At 40.5% G+C, this 14,164-nt stretch overlaps 1 protein-coding gene across 1 annotated transcript in view; it reads right to left on the bottom strand.

The window, feature by feature from the left end:
* BLMH (bleomycin hydrolase) overlaps positions 1 to 14,164 on the bottom strand; it is a 46,576-nt gene that overhangs the window by 1,938 nt on the left and 30,474 nt on the right. Inside the window, exon 11 of the mRNA XM_025916380.2 lies at positions 14,069 to 14,138. Coding sequence (XP_025772165.1) covers positions 14,069 to 14,138 — 70 coding nt within the window. The remainder of the gene's footprint in view (positions 1 to 14,068; positions 14,139 to 14,164) is intronic.

The raw sequence follows: 14,164 nt of genomic DNA, 5'->3' as shown, positions 1-14,164 counted from the left end.
TGTGTGTATTTGAAACAAGAATCGGCCAAGGAGAGAGCAGAGAGCACAGAACTGTGAATATACACAGGGGTCCTGCTCCTCCCATGCAAGGACTCACAGGGACTAGCGATCATCTTCGTCATCATCACTATCGTCACCATCGCCCATCTTCCCATGGCACCTGTTCTACACCAGACACTTGAGCCATTTTTCTCTCAGTGTCTGTGCAAATCTATATGCTGTATCCCTTCTCACTACAAAGAACCAAGAGAAGTAGAGCAGATGTAGGTATTTCTCTCAAGGCGGTCCTCTGGTGTGGCAGTTATCAAACTTCTCAGCCCTGGACACAAACTGTATGTATTCTCTTAAAATTACTGAGGACCGTGAAAAGTTGTTTATGTGGGTAATACCTACTGATACCTACCGTATTTGAAATTAAAACCTTAAGTTAAAAATACTAATTCATAAGAATCAAAAAACATGAATGTAAATAACATATTTTTAGGAAAACATAATTATATTCTCCAAAACAAACTAAACTTCAGTTAGAAAAGTGGTTTTGTTTTACCATTTAATGTCTGGCTTCATGGAAGACAGACGAATTCTTGTATCTGCTTCTGTCTGCAATCTGTTGTTCTGGCTGAAGTAGAGGAAGTAAAATCTGGCCTTATACAGATAGGCTGCTGGAGAAGGGAAGACCCTGCAACCTCCCTCAAAGGGAGGTTGACAACTTTGACAACTGCTGCTCTAAATGCCAGACTGATTTAAGTAATTAAAATGCAACATGAAGGTAAGCTAAATGGTGCAACAGAGGACATTATCTGACATAAAACCACAACTATTTTGGTGAGGTCACCCTGTGCCCAATTCTCCTCTTCACCTCTGACAGAAGCCAAAGACAGCTCGCTCTGATGTGGCACAGGGTATCTGTTCTCATAAGAAAACACCCCAGAGAAGTGCCCAAGGGCTCCTTCCAAGTCACGTGAGGGAACACATCTTTGTCCGTGGATGCAAGCCTCCTGATCCGGCTCTCTTCTTCTCGGCAGGGGAGACAGGAGAGGGGAACACAGACAAACGCTGTAGCCTGTGCTGTTTCTCGTTTCTGTCTTAATTATATTCTCCAAAGGCCCTGCTTTGCTTGCGTCAGCCAGTCAAGGACCTGGCCCTTACTGTCACCTGCACCACTGCCAGTAAGTTCTATCAACGGATAGATAGTTCTATCAACTGACATCAACTCTCAACTTGGTCAGCTGAAGGGCCAGTACTTGCTGCATACTAAGTAACTGCTTCCTGAGAAATTCATCATCTGCCCTCCCCAAAAGGAGTTTTCAGTGGACATGGAGACCAGACTACTGAATACCACACCATTTGAGACATCAGTCATCCTCCCGCCCCCACAGAATGCAGGCTAAATCAATCCCTAGCATAGCTCTGGACAGTGAGGCAGGTGAAGGACAGGGGCAGATTCATGTAATAAAGTTCTGTGTCCTTATGACAATACTATCATCACACAATCAAATGAGTCTTCAAAGAATGCACAGAGAAAATGGACAATAAGTACATCTACACTATCTTGTTCCAAAAGCAGATCAGATTAAGTCCTCACAAATTAAAACTCCTATCAATTGCAATCCACCCTTTTAGGACCTGCCTGATTAGTCTCTCTCTTCAGGATATGAATTCTCTGGGGGCCTACAAAAACCTCACAGTCTAGGTGGCCTCCAAGTAATTGCACCCTGAGTAGATAATGAACTTGGGGCTGCTCTAACTGTTGTATACTGTGTGTCTTGGGAGTTTGAGATTAGGATCAGTATGTCTGAAACCCAAGTGAGGGCTGTGTAAGGAAGCAGCAAAGTACCCATTCAGGCAGGTTTAAAGTGGCCATTTTGACTTGAACAAAGTTGCAGCTTCTAGCCCTTAAGCACTTCGGCAACCAGAACAGGCGTTCCCCAGGGAAAACGGAACAGAAAAATCTGCAACAAGGATCCCAAGGTTATATTTTGGGAAACAGGTAAATAGATAAAGTCAGCTTTAGGAACGAAGGTGAAATTAAATTTTGCTTAAACTTTAAAGTGGTTGTTTATATGCAGTGAGAAATAAAATAAGTTAGTCCTTCAAAAAAACTGGCAATGTTTCTGTATTTGTTAAGAAAAAGGGTAGTGTTGGTCTGTAAAGAGAAAAACGGTGTTGTTGATACAGCTCTAGACGGATTAGGCCAGATTCACTCAGAAACAGAAGAGGTGTGAATAGGTTAGTTTAAGGGAAAGAAGATCTTTACCTGAGAAAACAGTTTTCTGAAATGCTACCAGAAATCTAACATTTAACCTCTCAGACTTGATTAAGGGGATAAATACACCATCATTCATGATTAGGTCAATTTTCTATCTTGCGCTGTCTTTGGTCTACGAGGTACTTCACCTCACTAACAAATGATTTGTGGCTAACACGGGGTGGGTTTTTTAGGGCTATTTTTGAAAAGAATGTGACAAAATCAAGTTTCTGTTCTGCTCTGATGGATGTGTCTGGCAGCATGGACCTAAGGAGGCTGGACTGTCAAGGCCTCATTAAATCACTGCCAATCTTTCACCTGATGGTGATAATGCAAGGTTGAGGAAAGCCTCCGAGAAAGGAAAGCAAAACCTCACTGGCATTGTTCTATTTCCAACTTCCTAATAAATAGTGAGAAACAGCTTCATGGAACATAAGCCAGTCATTTAAAATGAAGTTGCAAAGGCTATGTAGCAACATGGGAAATATTTAAGTGATAAAAGTAAAGTATATTAAAAATGATATACCCTATATAATTACAACCATGTTACAAATCCAGATACACAGGTGAAAAAAACTTACAAAAAATAACAAAATGATAATTTTATACAACAGGGTAGGTGATTTTCCTATCAAAATTTCTGAATTCTTATATTGGTTTTTGACTTCAAATACTAAAGATTACCCAAATAATTAACGCATATTAGAACAGATTTTGGAAGCATGGGAGGAGGAGGAACAACACAAGGAGGAAGAGGAAGAGGTGGATGAGGAGAAGAAGAGAATAAATTTAAAAACAGCCTACAATCCCACCACCTTGGGATAAGCCCTGTCCACGTTTTACATATAGCCTTTGATAGTTACTGCGGGTAGACTCTATACATTTAATAAAATGAGACATCATACACACTCTTTTATTACAAAGTACCACACAAGCTGTTTTTCAATGCATCTCTTTCCATATTGATTAAAAAAAAATACATCTATCTACACCATAATTTTTAAGCGCTGAATTTGTAGGAGTAAACCAATTATGATTAATCCCCTACTGTTGAAGTCTGGATTGTGTTTTCATGCTTAGAAACAACATTGCTATAAATATTTTTGCAACTAAATCTTTGTACACATCCTTAATTATTTAATTTTCTTATGTGTGTTTGCTTGCTATTTACAGTTTTCTTTTGTAAAGTGCCTGTCTGGCATCTCTGCCTATTTCACCTGGTGTGTTTGCCTTTTTCGTAGTGATCAGTAATAACACACTATATATTTATATATTATAATGGTGGCATACATTTTTTCCTATCATATAATTTTCACTCTAATTTAGTCTAGGATGCTTTCTAGTCAACTAAAACTTTTTATTTTCATGAAATCAAATTTATTAATCTTTTCCTTTATGATTTCTAACTTTGGTGCTATGCTTAATAAACATTTTTCTACTATTACAATACAAAATAAGAGAAAAAAAGAACGATGAATGGTAAGAAAACATTGTAAGCATAGTCTAAATGAAAACCCACCACTCACTAAGGCCTTGGCACAGTCTAGTCTCCAATTAGGAACATATACAATTTCAACAGATAATTAAATGGTGATAATCTGTCAACCACTTTTGTTGGGTACCCACCGTATAAAGCCGTTGTAATACCTTACATTTCTATTGTGTTGCAAATGTGCAAAATGACACAATCCCTTGAAATGGAATTTGGCAATATCTAGACAAATTTCAAATGCATTCACCGCCTTCACTAATGCCATTTCTGGGACTTTATCCCACAGACACACAATACTTGCATGAACATAGTATGTATTTATGCACAATAACTAATACTTTTTTAGCACTTACTATATGCCAAGCACTGCTCTAAGCATTGTGCATATACTAACTCACTGCAACACTGTTTGTAATAGCAAAAAAACTGGAAGTACCCCAAGTTCCATTAGTAAGGGAACTGATTGAATAAACTATGGTACATTCAGACAATGGAAAATAATGAAGCTGTCTCGATATGGAAACATACTGATACGAAATGCCTCCAAGACACGCTGTTTAGAGGAGTGAGAGCAAGAGGCAGAGCAGGGTAATACGGCGTGTTACCTCTGCTGCACTAAACCACACTGCAAACATACAACGAAACTAACAGAAATGGTAACCTGAAAGAAGGGAAGGGGAAGGGAGTGGAGAGGGACAGAAATGGAAAAAAAGCTTTCTCTTTATATGCTTTCTGGTAATTTGATTTTGGAACAATGTGATTTTATCATTTGCCAAAAGAATTACACTTTCAAAAGCAAAACAAAACAAAGGCATATGCATAAATCTGTAGGAAGCTTCACTTCACAATGCAGTTTCACATCCACTGCCCTTGTTTTGATTTTAATCCTACAACAATGCTACAAGGCAGGAAGGGTTGGTATGAATTGTCTAAAGTCGTGTAGCCAGTAAGTAAAGCCCGCATTCAAACCTCCGTCTTCAAATTCAGAGTCTTTTCCATGAGGTTCAGCTTCCTTCTAGAGAGTGCTCAGAGGCTAGGTAGTTATGGCTTAGGCAATAAATAACAGCACGTAATCTAGTTCAGGCAACTGAACTTCACCTGCTCACACATTCCACATCAGCAGTCATGTGCCCAGTTTTTGTGAGGTTTGCTTATAAGGTATTTTGTATCTTTAAATCAGAGATGCCACGTGTTCCAAGGGCATGCATTGAGAAGACAGAGAACAGGTTGGGGTGGATGTTTCAAAAACAAAAGAGAGAGAGAGAGAGAGAGAGAGAGAGAGAGAGAGAAAGGGAACCGCAAGTGCCATTTATGAGACAAACATTGGATACTGATATGAGAAGAGGCTTCTTTTCCCTCCAGAGTTAACACAAAAGTTTGGCTATACGGTGAGTTTGGCTATTCAATTTCCTGAACCTTTCACTGATAAGAGAAAGGATACTCTTATAGCTTGGTATTACCTGTGGCTTTTTTTTCCCCCCCTTTCCAGAAACAAAAGCTAGAGAACTTACAGAGTGAAAAATATGGTAGGGAAAGAGAGCTATTTTGGCTTGTGGGTTGTGTTTCTTTAAACCATCAAATCACAACCAAATTTAGTTATAGCAGAAGCACAGGCTACTGAAGAAGTGTCCTCTGCTAAGGAGTCCAGAAGAAGCCTGTCTACCTCAGGGCTGAGGAGAAATGGCAACGTACCAACCAGTCTGATTTCTCCTTTTCCTGGACCCGTGAGCACGACCCAGGCGAGCCTGAGAGCACACACAATTCTGCCAGATCTTGAACGATGGACAGGAGAGGCAAGTACAGATTTAGGTGTCATCCAAGGGTCTATTTTCTCACTGAAACTCAATGACTTCTCTCTGACCCCAAAACTATCATGACTCCTGTTTCAGGCAAAGCTTGCTTTTCAATCTCGAAAGCTCACACTATTCCTTGGCCTCATTCCTCAGATGTGCTGAAGCACGCTCCACATGCCAAGACCCCTCCTCAGCTACCCTTTCTCTGGCTGGCCTCCCACTTCCTTTCCAAAAAAAGTCGCAACCCTAACACCTTTCTTCAGGCTCCACGCACCCTTGAAGACTCACTAAGGAGCCTTCACAGTTCAGTCACTCACCAGCTACCTTACAGTTTACCCCTATAGCATGCTGCACTTCATCCCTATAATTAAAAACTACATGTGCGGCAAGATTTACAACCTCAATCGTCCCAGCTTCAATCCTGCCCTCTCACTGCACCTAGCATTTGAAGGGATTAGTCCTGCTGCTGATGTGGCAGAACAGCATCCCCATCCCTCGTACAGTTTCCAAAACCTGCCTAAATGCCTTTTCCCTGGACGCATCTTCTGACTGCTCTGCCGCAGCATGATTTACCACCACGTTCTCCCGGATGCCATCTAGTCCCTTGACTCCTTGCTAACCCCTCACCCACCTCAGCTTCAGTGTCTTCCTCCTGTCTCCCCTTTGTGGGGGCCCTCCCCAGTTCCCATTTCTCCGTCATCTGCCCCTCTTGGAGAAATCATCTCCTTTTCCTTTTCTGGGTCTACTTATCCTATATCTTACAGTCTGAGGAGCACACCATGAGTGCCGCTTCTGTCACATCATGGCCCTCTTCAAATCCCCTTCCTGCATCCCTGATGAAGAAGTATAAATTCCTTGGTGGGCCAGACATTCACTCCACCATGGTCTGCGCACGGTTCCCTGCACCCCATCAATAAATGTGAGGTGATGCTCCTGCTAATGGTTTTTCCACAGCACTAGGTTTATTCACCTCCACTGCTTTCTCTCACGAAACTAAGCCCACAAGATGAGTTACTCATCCGGTAAACTGGTGATGTAGCACGATGGTTGCACTACAGTCCTGAATTCTTAAGAGGTCTGAAACTGGAAGCGAGGGCAGGTTAAACAGCTCTCCTCTAGAAGAGAAAGTTTAAGGGGCCTTCTTCTTGTTCTGCCTTCATTTGTCCATAGGTAATACTAGCGACAGTCACAATGACAGCTAATATTCCGAACACTTCTTATATGCCTGGTACAGTTGTCGCGACAACCCGAGGTAGGTATGGTTATTATCCCCACTTTATAGATGAGAAGCATAAGGCTTAGGTAGGATAAATACCATGACCAAGGTTATACTGCCAATAGGTGGGACTGCCAGGACCTGGGCGGTCTGGCGCTGGGTTCTGTGCTTCACCTTTATCCTTCTGAAACTAATGCAAATACACCTTGGAGACGATCAGGTGAAAACAGTAGAAAGCAAACACATGGCACAAAACTCTACGATGAATATGAGGATATTTGTCCCTGAAACTTATGCCTGGTTACAGGTCAAGAGGAGCCACTGTCCCATAGTTTGTCCCCTCTCACAAACGGTAGCCCTTCTTAGTCATACACTTTGATAAGGAAGCAGCGGTCGATCCGAGATCACAAGCTTCCTTTGTTTCACTCACTCACATGTACTATTTTTTAGCCCAAGTCATGCAGCCTCTTTGGTTAATAAAGATAGAGGATGAGAAGTCCCTTTGAAAGAACTCTGATACTTGGTAACAGCAGCACTTTTCCCAAGCTAGAAGAGACATGAAAACCCTGCAGTGCAATAACAAATTTGTATCTTGCCCCCTTCCAGAAAGTCAGAAGCCTCTGTTTTTAGTTCATATAATTTTCTCGTTTCAGTATATTCAGCTCAATATTATCTATAATTTACATTACTTGTGCCAGAAATACAAAACTGAATTTCAAATAGGTCTGCAAATAACAGGTTACCTTTTATAGGTAATAAACATTTTTAGGGAAGCTGCCTCTGTCAAACTAAGAAATCTGAGTCCGAATTCTATCTCTGACACAGTGCAATCCAAGTAAATCAAAACCTCTCAACAAGTTTCAGTTTTTTCACATAAAACATGGGCATAATCACCCATACTCCTATCCTGAGTTACTCTACCTTGATTACCAGGAGGAGAAATAAATACAAACGCATCAGCAAATTTTGAATTCTTATGAAGCAAGATGCTATGAGCTATATATACTGAGTACCTCTGACAGAAATACAGAATACCCATTAAACTCTTCAGAGTTATGTAATAGCATACAGTTTGAAAAATGCTTTCATACATTATTTCATTTGATGGGTATATACAAACTGTAGGACATCATAAGGAAACAGAAATTACATGTTACTGATAGAGGAATGTGAAACCGTAAGGACTTAAATTACTTTCCAGGATCTACAATCAAGAAAGTAGTCACTGTCTCTCCTGGTTCTACAATATGATATTAGATGAAGGATATGAGGACTTTTTTTTGCCTAGCTTTGGACATACTGTCTCCAAAATCATATGGGATAGTTTGGCTGGTGAGGCTGGTTTTCCGGAAGTAGGAGAAGTCCAGATATAATCTGAATCAGCCACATAAATTTCTTTCTAGAGTAATCTCTAATATGCCGAAGTCTCTTTAATTGAAATCACCAAGAGACTCTCTTTTAGGAGAAAGTCTGAAAATTCCATTAAAATGAAATCAGGAACAGAGAGGCTACTTGTAAGAAAAGATGAAGAATATAGGTTAAAAACAAATTCAAATGTTCATGTATCTGAAAGGCACAACAGGAATTTGAAAAATGAAAAACTAATCTTGGTTCAAAATGAAAACTAGGAGAGACAAAATTTAAAAAAAAATTTTTTTTAACGTTTATTTATTATTGAGAGACAGAGAGAGACAGAGCATGAGCATGGGAGGGGCAGAGAGAGGGGGAGAACCAGAATCCAAAGCAGGCTCCAGACTCCGAGCTGTCAGCACAGAGCCCAATGAGGGGCTCAAACCCACAAACTGAGATTATGACCTGAGCCAAAGTCAGACGCTTAACCGACTGAGCCACCCAGGAGCCCGAGGAGAGACAAAATTTTTAAAAGAAATATTTTCTTTCAGTGACCACTGCAGGATGAAAATAATATTCTCCCTACCCTTACTTAAAGACTGTGTTATTTAGTATATTGAGAAACTAAATAAGAACTATGTTATGACAACTCCATGTTCAGAGCTCTGCTGTATCAGATTTTAAAACTAGAATACCATCTCATGACTAAGTGAACGCATTGGAGAAGTAAAGTTCCATAATAAGACTGGTTCATTAGGAGGAACATCCAAGAATTCAATTTATTGATGATCAGAAACACCTTGTTATATGCATGACAGAATGCCAATAATTATTGAAGCTGGGTGATGGGCACGTGGAAGTTCCTTAGTACTATTCTGTTTATATGTGCTTAAAATTATCCATGATAAAAAAATAAGAAAAACAAACAAACACATTATAAAGCAGCATGGACAAAATAATTCTGGGAAATTTGGGATATTTACATAGTTTTTTACTTGCTCAACTCACAACGTGCTAAATTTGAACATAAAACTTCACAAGATACCCCACGCCGCTCCCTTATTATTCACATTCCCAGCCATAAATGGTGCTCTAGGAGCCCAGTTTCCCGACATCAGCCATTTACACGATGTCTCCAATCCTTTATAGTTTTACATGTTCCCTCAACCACTAGTTTCCGATCACCAAAGATCATGAATTGTTCTGTTGTTCTGTTATTCCATAAGTGGAATAGAAGCTCCAAGAACAGAGAAACTGAGAGGAAGTAGAGTTCAGTGGTTAAGAAAACTGGCTCTAGTGTCAGACTTTCTAGGTATAATTCTGGTTCTATCACTTATTATCTAGATGACCTGCAGGTTATTTTGGCTTGAAGAGTGTCCTCTTTTCAAGTGATTTTCTGACTAAGAGAAACACCAAAGGTTATTTCCTCTATTTTAAATTCTTAAATACTTTACAAACCATTTGACTCTAATAAGTCTACCAACTTCTCCAAATGGTAGGCAGTGTAACAAGTCCCAAGGTCTGTTCCCTTATCCAGTTGTGAAATTCATTTCTTTTTTTTTTTTTTAAGATTTTAATTTTTTTAAGTAAACGCTACACTCAACGTGGGGCTTGAACTCACAACCTTAAGATCAAGAGTCACATGCTCTACCGACTGAGCCAGCTAGGCACGCCCCCCCCCCCCCCCTTTTCTGATTCGATCCATAAACGTACAAAACACACAGCTAAGTATTTTAAGAAGCAGGTGCAAAAAGAAAGCCTTGTTGGTAATACAACATGTTAGATATGCATCCAATTTTCAGGCCAGCTGACCAAGAATACTGGAATTCACCAACATGAAGTAACCCAATGGGCCCAGTAAGACAAGAATGAATTTCTCTTTTTATATCTCTTGTGGTCAGAAAGTACTTTTGTTCACTTGGGGAAACAGGACCGATGGGGAAGACCAAAGCCAGGACTGAGGAGAGGGCAAGGGCAGCATGCCTAAGTATCTCTGCTCTGTTCACATCTGGCTTGTATTATCAACACTGCTTTTTCAGAAACCATCAATCTTAACAGGCAGAAATCCCAAAGAGAATAGTAACAAACTGTTAACAATGTTATCTACAGAAACAAAATCCCAGCATTGCTGTTTAAGGCTGTCATGTCTCCAGAGGGAGCACAAACAGAGCTTCTGCTTCGCACATGCCAGCCAATGCCCACCAGGATGCCAGACAGGAGGGCCTCACTGGGGTAAACACATATTGCCAGCATAACAACATACTACACACACTCTCCTAAGGTCAGGCCAAGTATGCTAATGAAGTTAGATTTATGTTTTCTTTCCTTCCTTCCTGTTAAGTAAAAAAGAACATCACTAAGAAACACATGAAAATAATTTATTTATTTTGGCTTTGAATGAACTATTCCTTATTCCCCACTCCTCAATTTCTTAGCTTTTAGTTCTCCACTGAAATGCTTTGCTCTGCATAATCTCAGGCATTTTAGTTATTCAAGAACAACAACAAAAAAGTTAGTTTAATCTTAACTAGATAGCTGAAGATTTCACCAAGGATTACAGGCAGATCACAAGGATCAAGACCTCAGTTCTCTCAACATAATGGAGTAAGTTAGCAAAAATAAAACTTTTATTGAGTAAGTAAAGAGGTATAGTTGAATGGGAAAAAAATAATAGTGGCCCAGAATCCTCTTTAAGAGTATTTAGGTCCAAAGTAATAAAGGCAATAACTCACACTACACAAAAAGAGCACTTGTCTGACTTCATGTGTTTATTCTCTCTTAAATGGATACTACCATGTAGTGTAAACCCTGAGAGGTTTTTTTTTGTTGTTGTTGTTTTGTAATGCAAGTGCCTGACTTAGGCTTTGATTGCAATGGCATCCACTGCCAAGATGTTTATCTCAAATAAACACATTGTCAGCCACATGACTAGAGAAAGAGCCAGGCCACCTCCCCCAACTGAGGCTCCTTTGTTTTAGAAATCCTAGTTGATTTCAATAACTGACCATTTAGGCCACTTGCTTCTTCTCTTCCCACGCTTTAAGTTCCTGCTCTTATGTTTTAAATTCACCAATAAACAGTGAGCCTGCAAAACCCTAGTTTCCCATCCTCAATTCTATTTAAAGCAGAACCTCAGGTATGTGCATGCTCTCTGTCTACCTGTGACCTCAATGTCTGGCCCCACGTGAGCTGTGTAATTTCCAGGTTCTGTAAGCAATAAACTTTTACTTTTTCAAAGTTTCCTGATGGTTACCACTTAAGGGTATCCTGTAATCATAGTAAAAACCACAAGGGCGGTCAAGCCACGACACCGGCTAGGGACAGGCTGAGACCAACAAAAAACACTACTATCTATAAATTGAGTGACTGTGACAGATGGAAAAACATCACAGAAGCAAGCCAACAGGTCCAGGCTCATCTAAACAAACCATAACTTTAGTCCACTTCCTAGACACTAACCATTATGGACACAAGCCCAATTACAAGGGACCAAATTAGACCAAAAATGAAACAGAAGCTACAGAGGTCCATCTGAAGCAGTATCTTATGTTGTAAAATGTTACAAATATCAAATCCTTCCAAATTAAGACAAGCTATTCCTCTGCATCCATTTTTTTTTTTTATTTTTTTATTTTAAAAAAAAATTTTTTTTTTTTCAACGTTTATTTATTTTTGGGACAGAGAGAGACAGAGCATGAACAGGGGAGGGGCAGAGAGAGAGGGAGACACAGAATCGGAAACAGGCTCCAGGCTCCGAGCCATCAGCCCAGAGCCTGACGCGGGGCTCGAACTCACGGACTGCGAGATCGTGACCTGGCTGAAGTCGGACGCTTAACCGACTGCGCCACCCAGGCGCCCCTCCGCATCCATTTCTTAACTACTACCAATTTGCAGATGTAACTGCATTATGAGTGTCCGTTATTTTCTGCTAGGTTTGTTAAGGTTTCTACTCCTCTCCACCTGATCCCTATGTGTATTTGTCTTAAAACAAAATTCATCATATAAGGAATCACCAATTTTAAAATATGCTGCACTTGGGGGGGTACCCAGGTGGCTCAGTCGGTTAAGCGTCTAATTTTTGATTTTGGCTCAGGTCATGATCTTGTGGTTCATGGGTTTGAGATCCGCATTGGGCTCTGTGCTGATGCTGATGGTATAGAGACTGCTTGGGATTCTGTCTCCCTCTCTCTCTGCCCCTCCTCTAATGTGCATGCTCTCTCTCTCTCTCAAAAATAAGCATTGAAATATATTATACTTTAATTCACACCAGTTAATTAATACGTGCCCACAATCACAGAATAACAGCAGGGAGATATGCAACTATCTGATGATGAACTGCACTAACAGCCCTGGTATTTGTTTACATATAAACACCGAGCTGCTGAGTTTCACGGCAGATCCTGGGGATGGTTAGTCAAAATCTACCAATGATCCTATCACGGGGAGATGAAAAGACTTGGAATGACAAATTAAATGGCTTCCAGGTTTTGGCTGTCATGTATGGGCCCATGCTGCTGAATCACAGCACACTCAAGTTTAAAACTCAGGTTAACAGACTCTTCTAAGACAGTAGTTTGCAAATATAAATGACTGACGCCCCATCTGCTCACTTCCAAGTCTCCACACCCTTTCTTCTCCATCTTTGACCCTTGGAAATCCTACGGCTCTGAAAAACATGGCTGGGAAATCACTATCTAAACATACAGGGAGGCAACAGGCAAAGAGCTGCTGAGATCTCTATTTTCTTTTTCAATAAGGATGTTTCCGGCTGATTCCTGATTGGTGGGATGTATGCTGAAGTTTGATTCTAAGTGTTTGGGTATCTACTGGATTTCCTACCTACTTCTTCTCAGTCTCCTAACTGGTCTAGTAAGCTGTGGTTATGGTGTTTTTCCTAACCAGAATCCACTGACTAATGTTAAGAATATGGGCTGTGGAGGGCGCCTGGGTGGCTCAGTCGGTTAGACGTCCGACTTCAGCCCAGGTCACGATCTTGCGGTCCATGAGTTCGAGCCCCGTGTCGGGCTCTGGGCTGATGGCTCAGAGCCTGGAGCCTGCTTCTGATTCTGTGTCTCCCTCTCTCTCTGCCCCTCTCCTGTTCATGCTCTGTCTCTCTCTGTCTCAAAAATAAATAAACGTTAAAAAAAAAAAAATTTTTTTTAAAAGAATATGGGCTGTGGGAAAGAATGGCTACAAAATGCCACCAGCACACACGTACAATACTCTATGGTGGTTGCCACTTTGGGTTTGAAACCCTAATAAAAACACCTTAGAAGGCTTTGATCTACTATGAAAAACTGTCTTGAAATATATGGTCTCAAAATTTGCAAGGATATACCCTAAACTGTTAGTCAATGGTGATCTCTGGCTGATATCACTATTAGAAATTTTTATTTTCTTCACATTGCTTATATATCTATTTATTTTTCTTCAACTCATATTACCTATTACCTGTTAGCTTTTAGCCTAATTACTATAATGTCCTTATGACTTCTGCCTGGGTTTTGATTTGTCAGAATAGAGCAGTTCTAAACGGTAACCAGAGCGCTCCTCTGCTCTTTGGACTTCTAAGGACTCTCCAATAAATGCCTAAAGTTTCTTGCCAATCCTATTCTACCACTCAGAAGGCTTTAACTTTCTAGAGAGCGCAGTAGGTGAAAATACACCAAATAGCATTTGGTCATTGGTCAAGTGATTCTGGTACAAGATCTAGAAGGGTCAGCATGGTTTAGAATGAATGCTACCACATATTGGTGTCAGAGATAAACTGTGGGTTCTGGCATACCATGCTGGTCACAGGGATCGTGGGGGCACACCAGATCCTTAGATTTTCCATAGAATAATCTAGCTAATAGACTAATTACTGAAAAATACTCCACACTAGTGCAGCTTTTTACTCATATGTCTTAGGAGGCAGAGTAGCACCGACTCCAGTCAATCCCGAGTTAGTATTATCCGATTAAGCTCACCTTTGTGGCCATGATCTTCACCCCATGAATTCTCCACTCTCCATTTCACAAATGTACCATCCTGATCATCCTGCAAAAAAGTGGATAACAGTGTAT

This window comes from Puma concolor, chromosome E1 (genome assembly GCF_028749965.1).
Source record: "Puma concolor isolate L17-30 chromosome E1, mPumCon1.1.hap2, whole genome shotgun sequence".
In the NCBI taxonomy this organism is placed as follows: domain Eukaryota; kingdom Metazoa; phylum Chordata; class Mammalia; order Carnivora; family Felidae; genus Puma; species Puma concolor.
Note: the sequence above shows the minus strand (reverse complement) of the source record. Positions and strands in the feature narration are given on the sequence as shown.